Below are 15,907 nucleotides of genomic sequence, written 5' to 3'. Positions count from 1 at the left end.
AGGAAATATAAATAGTCCAAAAGAAATAACCAGCTTTAGAGAAATGTGAATTAAAATGATCAGATTTTTTTTTTGTCATTCTTGGCAAAAATTAATAAGATAGAAAATATTTTGTACTTTTGAGGGTGCAAGAAAATAGGCACACTTACATATTGTTGAAGGAATTGTGAATTAATGAAGTGTTTGGTGATGAGAAGCATAATTTGACTGTATCTGCCAACTTTTAGAAAGCTTCTACTCTTTGACTTAACATTTCTACTTCTTAAAATCCAATAAAGAGTAAAGGCAGTCTTTAGAGCACTATAGTAATGCACAATTTGAGTCACCATAATATCTATCACTAGGGCAATGGTTAAATTAAGATACATGCATTCTTTGGACTACCATGCAGTAATTTAATACATAGCAATTATAAGGCAATCATTCAATCAATAAACACTTAATGGGTTAATTTTTTAACTGACACGGAAAGATAACCAAGACTTTAAGTGGGAAAAAAGCCAAATTATATAATGGTGTAGGGTCCCTTTTATATAGTTTGTGCATTACTTCAATCTTTTATAATACAAATGTATCAGTGATAGTTTAAAACATAAGCTAAAGCCAGATTATTTATGAATTTTATAGAACAGAAGGGAAAGGAACTAAACATTCAACTCAAGAAACTAAAAATGGTTAGTATTAATTAGTAGCACCATTGGGCATATGTGTGTTATTAGTGAAAACTGGTTAAGCTTTGGATAGCAGTTTGACAACATGAATGTCAATCTAAATGTATGCTTCCATTGACCCAGAAAATCCACTCTCAAGGAAATAATTTGATTAGCTTACAAAGCTTATATTACTCATCATAGCATTGTTTATAATAAAATCCTGAAAAGAAGTGGGAAAAACACCTAAATTAGGAAAACGTTTAAATAAATTATAGACTTTCAGACTGACATCCCAGTTACTGCTGGCACATAACAAGCCACCCAAACTTAGTTATCATTTTGTTATACTCGCAGACTTTGTGAGTATCAAGAATCCAGAAAGAGCATGGGAGGGACAACTTTCTAACAGTGTGAAGTTTGGGTCTCAGCTGGGAAAACTCAAGACTGGCATTGACTTAACAGTTGCCTGGTTGAATCATTTAAGGGCGACACAGTAGAGTAGCCACAAGTGGCTATTGAGCAGTTAAAAAGAGGTTAGTCTGAGTTGAGATGTGTTATAAGTGTAACACATACATTGGGTTTTGAAGATGCAGCATGGCAAACAGAAACTAAAGTCTCTCGGTCATTTTTATGTTATATATCAAAATGATATTTTGGATATATAGGTTAAATATTAAATTTATTTAAAATGATTTTAATGTGTCTGCTAGAAAATTTAGTTATATATGCAACCCATATTTGGGGTTCGCATCGTATTTCTATTGGTCAATACTGATCTGAATGCCTTCTCACAAATTTGGTGGTAGACGCTATAGGCTAGAACCTCAGGTAGGGCTTTCTGTACAGAGGGCACCCTGGCAGGACAGCTGAAGCTGAAGTAGGTGCAGCCCGGGGCAGTCCTGGGGCTCTCCATGCAGAGGGTGCCCTGGCAGGATAGCTGAAGTGAGTACAAGCCAGGATGTCCTGGGGTGCTCAGCACAGGAGGCACCCTGGGGAGGGGGGTGGCTGGAGCAGAGGCAGGGCGTGGGTCTAGGGTGCCTGGGGTGCTGCTTGCAGGGGGTGCCCTGGCAGGGTGGCTGGAGCTGAGGTGGGTCATCGGTTGGGGGTTCCCAGGGTACTCCATGAAGGGAGTGCCTTGGCAGGGTGACTTATTTATCAATGGAAGTTTGTACCTTTTGACTCCCTTCACCCATCTAACCCCCCTCATCATCATAGATTAATTTGCCATGTGCTTATTTATTTCTGGGCTCTCTTCTCTATTCCGTTGATCTGTGTGTCTGTTTAATGCCAGTACCATACTGTTTTGATTGCTATAGCTTTATAATATGGTTTAAAATCAGGGAGCATGTTGCCTCCAGCTTTGTTCTTGTCAAGATTGTCTTGGCTGTTCCAGGTCTTTTATGGTTCTATACAAATTTTGGGATTGTTCTATTTCTGTGAAAAATGCCATTGGAATTTTGACAGGGATTTCGCTGAATCTGTAGATTGCTTTGAGTAGTGTGGACATTTTAACAATAATAACTCTTCCATCCATGAGCATGGAATATCTTTCCATTTATTTGTCTTATTTGATTTCTTTCATCAATGTCTTAGAGTTTTCAGTGTATGGGTCTTCCACATCCTTTGTTAAATTTATTTCTAGGTATTTAATTCTTTTTGATGCAATTGCGAATGGGATTGTTTTCTTAATTTCTCTTTCTGATATTTTGTTATTAGTGTACAGAAAAGCAACAGATTTTGTATATTTCATTTTTTTTTTAAATTTTTTTCAACGTTTATTTTTGGGACAGAGAGAGACAGAGCATGAACGGGGGAGGGGCAGAGAAAGAGGGAGACACAGAATTGGAAGCAGGCTCCAGGCTCTGAGCCATCAGCCCAGAGCCCGACATGGGGCTCGAACTCACGGACCGAGAGATCGTGACCTGAGCTGAAGTCGGACGCTCAACCGACTGAGCCACCCAGGCGCCCCTCATTTCTTTTTTAAAGTTTATTTTTATTTATTTTGAGAGAGAAATAGAGGGGAAGTGGGGGAGGGGCAGAGAGAGAGGCAGAGAGAGAATTCCAAGCAGGCTCCACACTGTCCGCACAGAGACCGATGCAGGGCTTGAACCCGCAAACCGTGAGATCATGACCTGAGCCGAAATCAAGAGTCAGATGCTCAACCAACTAAGCCACCCAGGCGCCCCTGTGTATTTATTTATACAACTTTACTGAATTCATTTATTAGTCTTAACGTTTTTGTGTGTGTGTGCGATGTCTTTAGGGTTTTCTATATATAAGATCATGTTATCTGCAAATAGTGACAGTTTTGCTTCTTTCTAATTTGAAATAAAATGCCTTTTATTTCTTTGTCTTGCCTAATTGCTCTGGCTAGGGTTTTAATTACTATGTTGAATAAAAGTGAGGATAATGGGTATCCTTGTCTTGTTTCTGATCTTAGAGGAAAAGCTTTTAGCTTTTTACTCTGCGTATGATGTTAGCTGTCCTATATGGTCTTTATTTTGCTGCGGGGTGTTTCCTCTTACCAACTTTATTGAGAGTTTTTATTGTCAGGAACAGATGTTGACTTTGGTCATATGCTTTTACTGTGTGGAGATGATCACAGGATTTTTACCCTTCATTTGGTTAATGTGTGTCACCTTGATAGATTTGTGGATGTTGAGCCATAAAAACCAACGTGAGCATGAGACAACATGAGACACATGCATGAGCACCTTTCTGGGAAATACTGGTGCTGTGGAGCACGGCAGAGGGAGAACGTGAAGATGACATCCTCTGAGGTCTCTGGAGAGAATTACCGTGTGCCCTTACCTGTGTGTTCAATTACAATCCTGCCCTTCGCGCCGCAGCTATGAAGATAAGCTAATAGGCTTCTTTCACAGAAACACTGAGTGCCTTGGTCTGTTGTCTCTTGTTGTGCCCTGAGGGTGGTAGCCAGTCAAGAGCTTATTTCTACATTGGTTACAGTCCTGTGGACCCATGGGCATAAGCCCCACTGGGCACCAGGTTCGGGTGACCTAGAGTTGTTCCCCTAGGCCAGAGCTGCCAGAAGTGGTGTGCCAGAGGAGGGCATAAGCTCCCTCCTGGGAGATAACGGGTGAGCTGAACAGTGAGGCAGAGGGACGGTGCCAAGATGGTGCCAGCCATCTTCCACCTCTGGAGATGCAAGGCCCCTAGGGTGTGCGTTCAATGAGAGGCTTGTGCCTCAGGCCATCACTTTAAGATAAGAAAATACTCCTTTTTAATTTTTTTTTTTGAGAGAGAGAGAGAGAGAGAGAGAGAGAGGGAGAGAGAGTGCAAGTGAGCATGAGCAGGGGAGAGGGGCAGGGGGAGAGAGAGAAAGAATCCTAAGAAGTCTCCAAGCTCAGCACAGAGCCTGATGCGGGGCTCGATCCCCACAACGTTGGGGCCAAAATCAAGAGTTGGATGCTCAATGAACTGAGCCACCCAGGTGCCCTGAAAATATGCCTCTTTCACATGAAGTCTGGGCACCTCTCAACTGGCTGCCTCTTGTGCTTTTCCCTGGGGTGAGTCCAAGTGTGAGTGTCCCCCTGCCTCCCTTTTTTAAAGTTTATTTATTTATTTTGAGAGAGAGAGAGCACAATGGGGAGGGAAGAGAGAGGAGAGGGAGAGAATCCCGAGCAGGCTCTGCATTGTCAGTGTGGAGCCTCACGTGGGGCTCAGTCTCAGGAACCGTGAGATCATGACCCCAGCTGAGAGCTTAACTGACTGAGCCACCCGGGCGCCCCAAGTGTGAGAGCCCTTTAAGAGCTGTTTTTCAGTTCACTCTAGTCTTGTGGGTCTCATGAATGTGAGTCCTATTGGTTTTCAGAACTACATGTTTTGGGGACTCCTGTCTTCAGTCTTCAAAGTTGGAATAACCAACGTGGGGCTAAGCTCTTTGCTCCTCAGGTTGTGTATTCCCTCCTGATTGTGGTTTGCTGTACTAGGGGTAGGATTTATGGCAAAAGGGTCTCAGCCTCTTCTACCTGCTTCAGTGTGAGGTTTTTAAATTTGTGTTATATATAGGAGTCACTCAGCTAGTTTTTAGTTTTGTAAAGAGGAAATGGTTTCATATGTGGCTGTAGATTAAATGTATCTGTGGGAAGAGGGGAGTCCAGGATCTTCTTACAGTGTCCTCTTAAACTGGAACTCTCTTTTGTTATTACTGTAATATAAGCAGCCAACAATCTTTGAAGAAATCTAATAATACATGTATCAAGAATAGAAAGAATATTTTTAAAGGCCCTTTATATTTTCTGACCTATTTACTCCTTATTTACTAGTTCTGCCGAACTAGCATTCTATCTATATATAGCTGTGTCTGTATGTGTTTATCTCTACCTATCATGCAGAAACTTTCCACACCTTTAAAGAGCTCTTCGGACTTATTCTTGGAAGTCATGTAGCATCAGTTCTGCTATTTTTTTGTGTTTGAAGCAGTCACAAGCCGATCCAGATTCAAGTGGAGGTGAAATAGACTTCCATCCCTTTGTGAGATCAGAGAATTTGTGGGCAGTGTTTTTAAACTGCCTCGTTACTGAAGTATCTAATAAATTTCTTACAGTGCAGGACTGCTAGAGACTAGCATTTACTGCTTCATATTAACTTGTATCTGGGTTAACTAATCTATGTCTTGCTTTCTGTGTTGTCAAAATAAATGTTTATTTTTAAATCTTAAGCTCTCTGGTGAATCTTAAATCATGATTTCCTGTTTTGGTTTAATCAGTAAGTAAATCTCAAGTTGTTCTCCCAGACTTTTCCTTTTCTTTTCATAGTATCTTATCCTTTTAGAAAATATGTTCTATTATTGCTGTATACTAATCTAAATTTTTAGTGGTTACACCATCACTTTTGAATTCTCTCATGATTCTGTGTTAGGAATTTGGGAAGGCTGTTCTTACTGGGGTCTCTCATACAGTTTTGGTCAGATGTCACTTGGGGCTCCAGTCATCTGCAGGTTACACTTGGCTGGACATCTACAATAACTCACTCACGTGGCTGGTAGTTGATGCTGGCTATCTGTTGGGACCTCAGCTGAAGCTGTCCACTGGAGCACTTATAAGCAGCTTTGTCCATCATAGTGGTCTTAAGATAGGCTTTTCACATAGCAGCTAGTTTTCTCCAGAGTAAGTGTCTCAAGAGAATTATGTAGAAATTTTTCACACCTTTAAAGAGCTCTTCAGACCTATTCTTGGATATCATGTAGCATCAGTTCTGTTTTCTTGTTTGAAGCAGTCACAAGCCTACCCAGACTCAAGTGGAAGGGACAGAACCCCATCTCTTCATGAGATTAGTGTTAAGGGACTTGTGTGCAGTGTTTTAAAAATATCTCATTGTTACTGAAGTATACTTTACACGTGAGAAAATGCATAGACTCTAATGTTGAGTTCAGTACACTTTGACAATTCTATAGACCCAGGCATCCACCATCTGAAACCTGAAATAAGGTATGGCGCTTATTTTCACTCTATAAGGTTGCCTTGTGCCCTTTTCAAGTCAGTCCTTACCCAGTCCCCTCCCCCTATAGTTAGCCACTATCTGACTTCTATTACCATAGATTAGTTTTTCTTGGTGTGTGTGTATTTGTGTTCTTTCACTCAATATAGAGCTTTGAGATTCTTCCATATTATTGTATCAGCTGTGTTATTTTTTATTGCTGAGTTATATTTCGTTATATGAACATACCCCAATATATTATAACTTTACCTATTGTTGGGTTTTATCCAGTTTATGACTATTATGAATTGGGGTGATATGAACATTCTTCTATACTTTTTCAACTGGTATCAGGGTATCTTTGGGAGCAATACTGCATCACTGATCAAATCCATAGTATTTCTAAAACATTTCTGTGTCCAGAGACCTTTGATATAATTTACCTCTTTAGATCATAAGGATTTGCTATCAAGCTTTTTGGGATGAATTCTTACCAGTGGTTTTGAATCCAATACAAGATTGATTTGAACATGTAAAGAAAAGATCTTGGCATTCATAAGGGGCTGATTTTTTTAAAAAGACTAATGATGTCAACTACAGATTTAAAATCTCTATCTGTTATACACAGAACAATCTCCCAGTATGTGTGAGATTAATGGAGTTACTTTGGGAAATCAGGTCCAAATAAACTGACAGAAATTATGAAACATATGTGATAATGATAATAAACAAGACATTTATTTTTCATATTCATTTGGGGGAAAGGAGAAAAGTCAGTATGCCCTACCCAATGATGGTCTTTCTGAAAGAGTCTGCATTCATTCCATAGAATTGGATAGGTTGCTCGATCTGAGGATTTTGTACTTTTAATTCATAAAGAGAACTTCATTTGAAGAGAGTGGTCAAAGGGTGAGTCTTTGTGAGCAGCTTCGCTGGTGCACGGCCAGACTCCCCCTCTGAGTAAAGCTTTTCCCACACTGGCCACACAGATAGGGTGTCTCTCCTGTGTGGATTTTGCCGTGCAGGATGCAATTCCCCCTGGTGTGGAAACTCTTCCTGCACTGTGTGCAGGCATAGGGTTTCAGGCCTGTGTGGACTCTGATGTGAACAATTAAGCTTCCTTTCTGACTGAAGGCTTTTCCACACTGATCACATCTATAGGGCTTTTCACCACTGTGAACTCTTCTATGAACAGCAAGGTTACTTTGATTCCTGAAGCTTCTCTGACAAATAGCACACTCATACGGTTTCTGTCCAGTGTGGAGTCTTTCGTGAACGGCCAGACTACCTCGTTGACTAAAGCTTTTCCCACACTCCTTGCACTGATAGGGCTTCTCTCCTGTGTGTATTCGCTGATGTGTGACAAGATTGCCTTTGGCCCTGAAGCTTTTTCCACAATGGGTACACTCAAAGGGCTTTTGACCGGTGTGGATTCTCTCATGCAAGGTTAGACTACCTTTTTGCCTGAAGGATTTTCCACATTCCTGACACTCATAGACCCTCTGTCTCACTCCAGGTGAATCTTCCTGTAGTGTCTTAGAATCTGGGGATTTTTGTTCCAGCTTCTCCCTTCTGAAAGAATTCTGGAAATCCCAGCTTGAGGATCCTGTGGCCTCAGAGTGGTCATATTTGTGGTGGGCTTCTGTCATCACATCTGGTAAAATGAGAGGGAAGTCATGTAAGATGCACCAATATGCTGAGTGGGAAGAACAGGGAAAAAAGAAACAATGCTTTGAGTGCGTAGGTGCCAGCCATTATACTATGAACTTTGCATAGATAATTTAATCCTGAGAACAATACTATGAGGTTGCTACAGATAAGGAAATGAGAGCATAGGGAGGTTGTCAAAGACCTTGCAGCTAAGTGTCAAGTTGGGATTCAAACACAGGCATGCTCCACAGTAGTACATTGCCGCTAAATTTAGTTTAATTTAGCCTTAGGCTTAGAAAAATTATGAAAACTACATAGGACCAAATAGAGCCCCGTACCCAAGTTTTATCGGACTCCAAAAAAGTTTATGGATCCAGGTTGCGTAGGGCCTAAAGCTCTAAAATTTTGGAGGCACTCCAGTAAGAAAAAATATAAAAGTTGGTACAAGCTCTGAAGAAATCAATAAATGAGAAATCCACCTCTATACCAATCTGTTTTCCTGACAGTGGAGTAAGCTCCATGACAACAGAAAAAATATATATCAGGTCGTTTTGTACATTACATCTATTATCTAATCCCTGCAACCCTGCAAGGTAGAGTTTATTGTCCCATTTTACAGATGAAGAGCCTGGAGCTCAAGGAAATTAAATAATTTATCTGATACCGTAGATCACGTTAGGACAATTATAGAATCTGATCCAAGAAACTTTCCCCTTTAAAATCCATGCTATTTCAATCTATTAAGCCACGGTGGAACTGAGACCAATTTTGGTTTGGAAGTTATTCTCAAACACTTCCTATGCAGATGCTGACTGACAGCGTTTTCCGTATTGCCCTGCCTCTGAGCCTCCTACTGCACTGGGCCCTTCATCACTATTAACAGTTTTCTTGGGAGTCATCCTAGGAAGATTTTCTCCTCGTTCTTCTGCCTTACCCTTGTTCAGTGACTGTGCTGAGATGTAAAGCTGCTCATTCATTTTCTCAGAGACTACCTCAAAACTGCGTCCATATCAAGACCATTCTCTTGCTTGATTTCTACCGCTATTTCTAATTTTAGCTTGCAAGCTTTCCTTGTAACCCCCAGGAACAGTGAACTCCTCCAAAGAAATGTCTCCTCTGCTTCCTCAGTCTGCTGACCAGTGCTCGAGGACAGGGACACGGAATGTTGTGAGCTGAGGGCATCTCAGCGATCAACCGACTCACTCACTGAAAAATGCTACATTCTGAGCATATCTTCCGTGACAGTCCAGCAGGGTAGCTGTTGGAAATCCAAACATGTCCACGCCTGCCGTATGACCTTAATCACCACCTCTTCATATGATTCTTCCATGGGCTGTTCTTGAACACCTGAGGAGGAAAAAGCAAACAAACAAAAAACAACAACAAAAACAAACAGGAAAGGGCAGGAGAATTGATAAGTGAGAAGGATAAAGTCAACAGGAGCTCCAGTTTGGGGTGAGTAAATGGAGGAAATCTGGACTGATATAATCTAAGTCACCTATAATGTGACTGCAAAGTTGGCCAAAAGGTGTCATGACCACACATAAATGAATCAAACTGGAAACACGAGGTGGGAAAGCAGAGAACACATAAACATAAATCTCTTCCTGCCAATCCCAAGATAATGGTCACTCCTGTTTGTACTTTAGCCTTGGCATGTGATGGGGATCTCTCACTTCCTTTCCCCATCTAACCACCTTCTCTTTTATCCTTCAAGCCTCCAAAGGAATTCAGAATCTAAAAAAACCCAACATTTCAGCCTTCATGATTGGTTTTAGGATGCAAATGGCTCTAGCTCTCCCCTCCAGATCCCCCTAGTTTATAAGGACAGAACAAGAGATCTCGTATGTTTACCTTTTAGCAATATTTAGGAGGTTCCAGATCCAGACTGCCCTCTCCTATTCTTCAAGGTATGAGAATACCAATTCTATGTGTAAATACTTGTCAATTCTTGGAAAAGGAAGACCTACCCCAGACTCCCAAAACCAAGCCAAGGTACTCCAACTAGGATAAGTAACCTGCTCCAATTCTCAGAGCCGATAAGGAGTCAATGATAGGCAAAGGATCAAATTAAAGACTTTTGAGGTCCAAAGTCTATGCCCTTACACTAGACAGTTCTCTAATCACTAAAGAGCTGGTGAGAACTTTTATAAAATGGAATCGAATGTAACAGTGCTTGACCAGATTTTACTAATCTTCAAGATCCTAGGAATCCTCTTGCTCCATATTATCTTTTTCTATCCCCCCCCCCTTTTTTTGAGTATTTCCTTCTTACTTTAGGATCCTCATTACCGAATTCTTACACTTTATGCAGTGGTTCAATGTATAATCCTTATTTCCATCTAAGATATTTCATCAAAATGCTCGCCTCCTGATTTAATGCAATAGCAGTGTGATGCTACAGTGCTTTGTTTTGTTAAAGTAAACAAATGCTACACTTGACAGCTGTACACTTGGCTACGTGTTGTTTTGACTGGAGAGGCATTTAAAACTTGTATTTGGAAAAAACCAAAAAAAAAAACCCCAAAAAACTTGCATTTGGAGGCCTCACTTCCAATTTGGAGTAGAAGCTACAAAGGAATCCTCTGTGAGAGTGCCAGGATGCTACAGGGTGTTCATTTGTTGGTTCAAGGTGTTACTGCTCAACTACTGCACATCCATCAAGAGTCAGTGGAAAAGGCATGAAAACTGCTACCCAGGGTTGGACTCTGTCCCTGGGGCATCCAGCAAATAGTCTGGTCAGAACAAGAGGGTAGAATTTATAGCTCTACCTCTGCGCATGCTGAGATCTTCCAACAAGTTAACAACTCAGCTGTGTCTCTTGATTAAAAAAAAGGACATTGTCTTATTTTTCTCCCTGGGTCACAAATCTGAGAAAATGGTTTCCAGAAGATTTTAAAGAAGTAGCTTTATTAGTAGAAAATTGCTTTTCCTATCAGAAAGGCTATTTATCCTTTTGAAAAACTCAGAATTAGGCCATGAGAAACTTGGATTCTTGCCTTGTCTTCTCCATTACCCCCACACAACCTTAGGCAAGTAACCAAACAGCCCCGGCTCTATTTTCTCACTGACTAAATGGGTTAAGGACACTGTCATATCAGGTCGATCTTGGGAGAACGAAAGAACCAAATGTGCAAAATCTCTGCTACAACCTACAGACTGAAGGCCTGATGCTGAGAGTCCTCAGGAGAGGCCCAGCAGAAGGGGTAAACTTTGCTGTCTTGGTAACCTCTTGGGTGATAGTTTTAGGGTTAGAAGATGAGAGGAGGGTGATTCTTTTTCTCCGCACATCTGAGTCCATTTTGTCCTTTCTCCCATTCTCCACCCTGACAAGTCTGATCTCTCTCCCATTCCCCCTCCCTGGAGATTGCGTTTTCCCTCCCGGACCGTGTCGTGAAACCCTCGCTGCAGGCCCCTGGGCACACCTGCCTGTGGCCTCCCCCTCCCGCGTCTCCAGGGTGCGGGCCTTCACCCATGCTCTGCCCTGCGGAGCGGCGGTCGGAGGGGCCCCTGCTCCTCCGGGCACACTCTCCCCTCCCGCCTCAGCACCCCACCCCGGGCCCGCCCTGCGTGCTGGACCTCAGCACCCCGCTCTCCGGTCCAGCTGGACCCTTCTCTGCGGGCCGCACGCCTCTCCCCTCGCGGGCGGCCCCCCTCGGGGCTCAGGCCGGCCGGGCCTGCTCAAGGCCACTGGGGCCTCGGAGGGCCAGGGGGCGGCGGCCCGCCCACGCGGCTCCGCCTTGCCTGGGCTCACTGACCCGGCCGGCGGCCTCACTCACCGCAGCGGCGCGCGCCCGCAGACAGACAAAGGCCGGCGCGGAGCCCACAGCAGCGCCGGCGCGAGCGGACCGAACTACAACTCCCAGGAGGCTCCGCGCGAGCCTGCCCGCTGGGTCCCGGGCCTTGGTCGTCCCGGTTTCTCGGAGCACTGTGGGAAACGTAGTTCGGCGGCGCGCCCTGCCGCTCGGGCTCTGGAGGGTCTCCACCGGCGCGGGGTCCTCAGGCGGATCCCCTTTGGCCTCAAGGAGGAGGCCTCAGATTAGCGAGGCCTGGAATAGCAGCCTCGGGAAGCCGTCTGCTGGGCCAGGAAATCGGGAATCCAGGGTTCTTGCAGGGCTTCGTGGAAGGAAACAAAGTCTTGGCCGGGGGGCGGGGGGAGAAGATGCTTAGGGGTTATGAGTTGAGCCTCTGCTTGAGCGAAGACTAAGTTTCTGTAGTTACAGCTCTGAAGCTAGGAGCAGATCTTTCAAGCAGAGACTACGGGGAAGAATTTGTCACAACTGAAGAATTTAGAGGGGCTGGAAGGTCGATACTGCTGTCAGGTGTAGAGCTATTCCCTTCAGATCTCTTTGGTAAGAATCTTGTCTTGAGTTTGCATATCGGCTCCACCACTGATTAGCTACCGGACTCTGGATAGGCTTCCTACCCTGGTGGGGAGCCCGGCCTATGGTTGGGTGACCGGACAGGTGCCAGGTAGGTTTCTTGGGAGAGCCAGGGCCCAGGCCAGGCGACCCCCATTCTGTTCCGTAAGAGCAAAGACAGGTATGTGAGTGAACCCAGAAAAAGTTATTCTTCATATACCTTGTGAATTATGGAGAAATTTCTCATGGAGAAATTATGGAGAGAAAACAGTATTTTGTAGGGTAACAAATTAGATTTTTCTTCTTAACTGGAGACCTAACTGAAACGTGGAGAAATTTTAAGTCCTGAAAACCAGCACATGGAGCAAGAGCTCTTTTTTTTATGGGGCGTCTGTGCAGAGCCCACTCAGACACAGGCATGAAGTCCTTAGTCCCGTCGTGTGATACTGCGAAGGGACAAGATTGCTTTTGAGCATCTACGAGATAAAGGATCTCTAAAAATGCCCTAAGACCCCTTCAAGTGCACTTTTATAGGATCCTGGCCTCCCCAAGAGGGGATTTGGACAGGGAAGGATGGCTGCAAAGTTCCTGAGGACAGAGGCTGCTGTTGCCTGGGGCTCTTTCTTTCTTGGAATCACCTTTGCTTTCCTTCTTCCTGGAGCTCTCTTGCTCTTTGTACCTCTCTTCAGGCTCCCTCCTCCAGAGCTTCTAGTTGGAGACCCGTCTCCTCTTGCTATTATGTTCTTGTCCTTTACCCCAAAGCCACCTACCTGTTAAGCAAAACAGAACCAAAAATTAATTTCACAGAGCATATACAAAGTGTTAAGTAATATTAGTCATTACCATCACCAGTAATACATCATTACTTAAGTTCATTGAATCTGTGTGTGCCGGGCCCATTTTGGTGTATGTGCTGCCGACGTGAGCACATGCTGAGCCCGTTTTAAGTGTCAGGTACTGTGATGGATGTTGGGGACACAAATGCGAAGACGCACTCCCTTCTATGAAGGGAGCTGACAGTCTAGTTGAGAAACAAACACACTACCTTCTTTAAAACCTGGGCCAGCAGTTGCCTCACTGAGAGGTCCCTGCGTGTGCAGTGGAAACTTCCCTGACGTCTCCTACTCCTGAAAGACCCCTCAGCACCACTGCAGAGCTCCCTGTGGTGCCTCCTGTCATTCGTTCCGGAGTCAGGGAGAGAAAGGGGTATTGCACCAGGGGATGGGGCACAATCCCTACTCTGTCTCTTCCTTGTAGAGCGGCCACATACTCTTATTTTTTCAAAGCCCAGGAAGCACACAGCAAAAGCCAGACCTAATGTCTGATTGGGCGATGCTGTATGAGTGTCTCTGCTTTCTTCTCTCCCAAGGCCGTGCCAGTAGGGCTGCGTGCATCACCTCCCAGACCCCAGGACCAGGAGTCATTTCGTCTGCTGATAAACAGCACCAGGCGCCTGGAAGTCACTCTGGGTCTATTGGTTCTGTGGAGGGCAGGATCAGCTGTGGACATTAGGACAAGTTTCAGATCTCACCAGGAAAGTAGATGACAAAGCTTTGGTGGGAAAAGGTGGCTGTAAAGGAGGACTTGTAGTTACTTTTTTCACAAATCTACATAAATTCTCTTAAGGAGTCTCGGGAAAGTAGGCATATTGAATGGAAATAGGGGAGAAAGCAGTTAGGCCTGGAGTTGATGCGACCTAATGCTCCCTAGACAGACACTTGGCAGTCTTCACCCTCGGCCTAAATGGGGCCCAGTTTTCAACCACCACCAGCAACTTAAGGCCCACACTCAGCAGGAGGCGGGGGATCCGGGTGATGGTGTCGGCAGTGTAGATTTGAACAATTGCTGAAGAACTCTTCCCCGACTTTGCGTGCATTTCAGAACGGTAGGCAAGGACAGATAATTCAATAAATGGTGTTAACGACAAAAGGCTAAACATTTGGGAGAGAAATAAAGTGAAACGTTAATCTTACTATAGTCAAGATAGCCTCCAGATGGATTAAATACAAAATGTAAAACTCAGATCCACAAAAGGCCCAGAAGAATGTGTGGATTAATATTTTTATAATCTTGGCTTAGGAAAGGCTTTCCTAATCATGGTAACAAAGGTAGAAATAATAAAGAATAAGATTGCTGGATTTGACTGTATTAAAATCCAACACTTCTGTGTGTCAACACCATTTATGAAGGTAAAATATGACAAGCTGGGAAAATATTAGTAACTGTCATATTTAAAGATAACATACAAAAATAAAACATTTCATTAGAAATCTGGCAAAGGACAGCACCTCACAAAAGAAAAAAATAGAATTAGAGACAAATTCTCAGACTTGCTATTAATCTTTTTAAAATGCCAGGTGAAATAGGAAATTTTTTTCCCTAACTACTTAATGGCAAAAATTACAGAAGGGAGTAGGGCAAGGGACATTTTCATCCATGTGTAGACTAAGACAGTCTTTCGGATTAGATATTTAGTGATATGTATCGAAAAGTCCTAAAAATGTACATACTATGTCTAGGATATTTTCCCCAGGGGGGCAAAAATCAGATAATTGTATCCTAAATGTGGAATGAAAGCTGCAGGATCCAAGTTTATAAAGTAAGTTATTGACTTGCAAGGGACTTGTGGTTTCTTTGAAGGGAGGGGCTGCCCCAGAAGTTTCCATGAGATGGCATGATACTCAAGTCCTTCCCTTGCTGCCATAGTTCTGAGCAGTCTTTGAGCCTAGAATGGTAGAATTTGCCCTCCTGGAAGAGTTTATCAGAACCATTCTCATTATGTCTCAAGTCTGTGTTTATTCTAGTCCCTGTCAAAAATGCAAGCCCCTTTAGTCATTTGTCAACAGCCGTGTTTTATGTCTTCCGTCCCCCTGTTCTGTATTCTCACTGAACTAAGCAGCCTTCCCATCCCTCCAAAACCATCCCACTATGTCCATCATGGAGGCCAGGGCTTGGCAGAGAGCTGGCTGTCTCTCAGGCCCCTTTTGACCAGTGGCCAGGCTTGAGGAGCTGACCCTATTGAAAGAGAGGGATCTGTGCTTTAATGCAATTCTCTGGTAAGTTTGTTGAATTCTCAGCTAGAGCCATCCAAGTGTCTCTTGACTTGCTAGCTATTTCTCAGGGCTGGAAGTCATCCTGGCCTCTCCTTGGACTAGCCATTCCTGTTCTCTACAGCTGCTTCTGTCCCTTCGAGCAAATATGTCTTGTGTTTGATCTCACTATTCTTACCTGATACTAATAATTCGGCATTAGAGACACCTAGTGTGTGCATCTTCACTTTTGTAACTTTGTAACTCCCCCAGCTGTTCAAGTCTAAATCATTCGTCCTTGTGGAAACTATTTGTGCAGGCTTCAGACAGATTTTTATCTTTGCCGTTTATTTCTGGCATGTAACTAGTTATGCCTTTCTTCATTCAGTTTCTTGATGGAGTTGCTTATAAAGCAGAAGATGGGAGGGGCAGTTTGGGGGTAGGGATTGATGCCCCACACTTAGTATATATTTGGGTCTATGTCCAGTGCTAGGGCCCAGGCCATTCTTTCCTGCTGAGGCTTTAATGCCCAGAGCTGATTATCCTTTTTGGTATCACTTAGTGGGGCTGTCTTTAGGATCCCTTTGGGATATACTTATGGTGCTGCTTGGCCCAGAAAGAGGAGGTGGCCTTTGTTGTGTGGGTGAGTGTAGTCCTTTCATAATGACCCATTTGAAGAGCTGTCAAGGGCGAACATGAAGTATTGTGTTTCTGTAAGCCCATTTTGTAGGAAGTCCTCCCAAGCAGCCAGATGGTGAGGGCATGACTGGGACTG

The 15,907-nt window shown here is 43.6% G+C and overlaps 2 protein-coding genes across 4 annotated transcripts in view; one reads left to right on the top strand and one right to left on the bottom strand.

Moving 5' to 3' along the window:
- Positions 1-15,907, top strand: part of ZNF485 (zinc finger protein 485) — a 51,483-nt gene that overhangs the window by 10,910 nt on the left and 24,666 nt on the right. The gene's annotated exons all lie outside the window — the stretch shown is intronic.
- ZNF32 (zinc finger protein 32) lies at positions 6,806-11,270 on the bottom strand. Of its 3 annotated transcripts, none has more exons than XM_003994189.6 (2): positions 8,950-11,270; positions 6,806-7,746 (listed from the first exon to the last, which is right to left on the bottom strand). In XM_003994189.6, exons 1-2 carry the CDS (start codon positions 9,017-9,019, stop codon positions 6,995-6,997), a joined length of 822 nt encoding a protein of 273 aa, XP_003994238.1. In that variant the 5' UTR covers positions 9,020-11,270; the 3' UTR covers positions 6,806-6,994. The 3 variants fall into 3 exon arrangements, with proteins under 3 accessions (XP_003994238.1, XP_044896311.1, XP_019669736.1); XM_045040376.1 differs by lacking the exon at positions 8,950-11,270 and adding an exon at positions 8,677-8,939 and having other exon boundaries at positions 6,806-7,788; XM_019814177.1 differs by lacking the exon at positions 8,950-11,270 and adding an exon at positions 8,677-8,939.

The sequence above is a fragment of the Felis catus genome, chromosome D2, assembly GCF_018350175.1.
Source record: "Felis catus isolate Fca126 chromosome D2, F.catus_Fca126_mat1.0, whole genome shotgun sequence".
Lineage (NCBI taxonomy): Eukaryota > Metazoa > Chordata > Mammalia > Carnivora > Felidae > Felis > Felis catus.
Note: the sequence above shows the minus strand (reverse complement) of the source record. Positions and strands in the feature narration are given on the sequence as shown.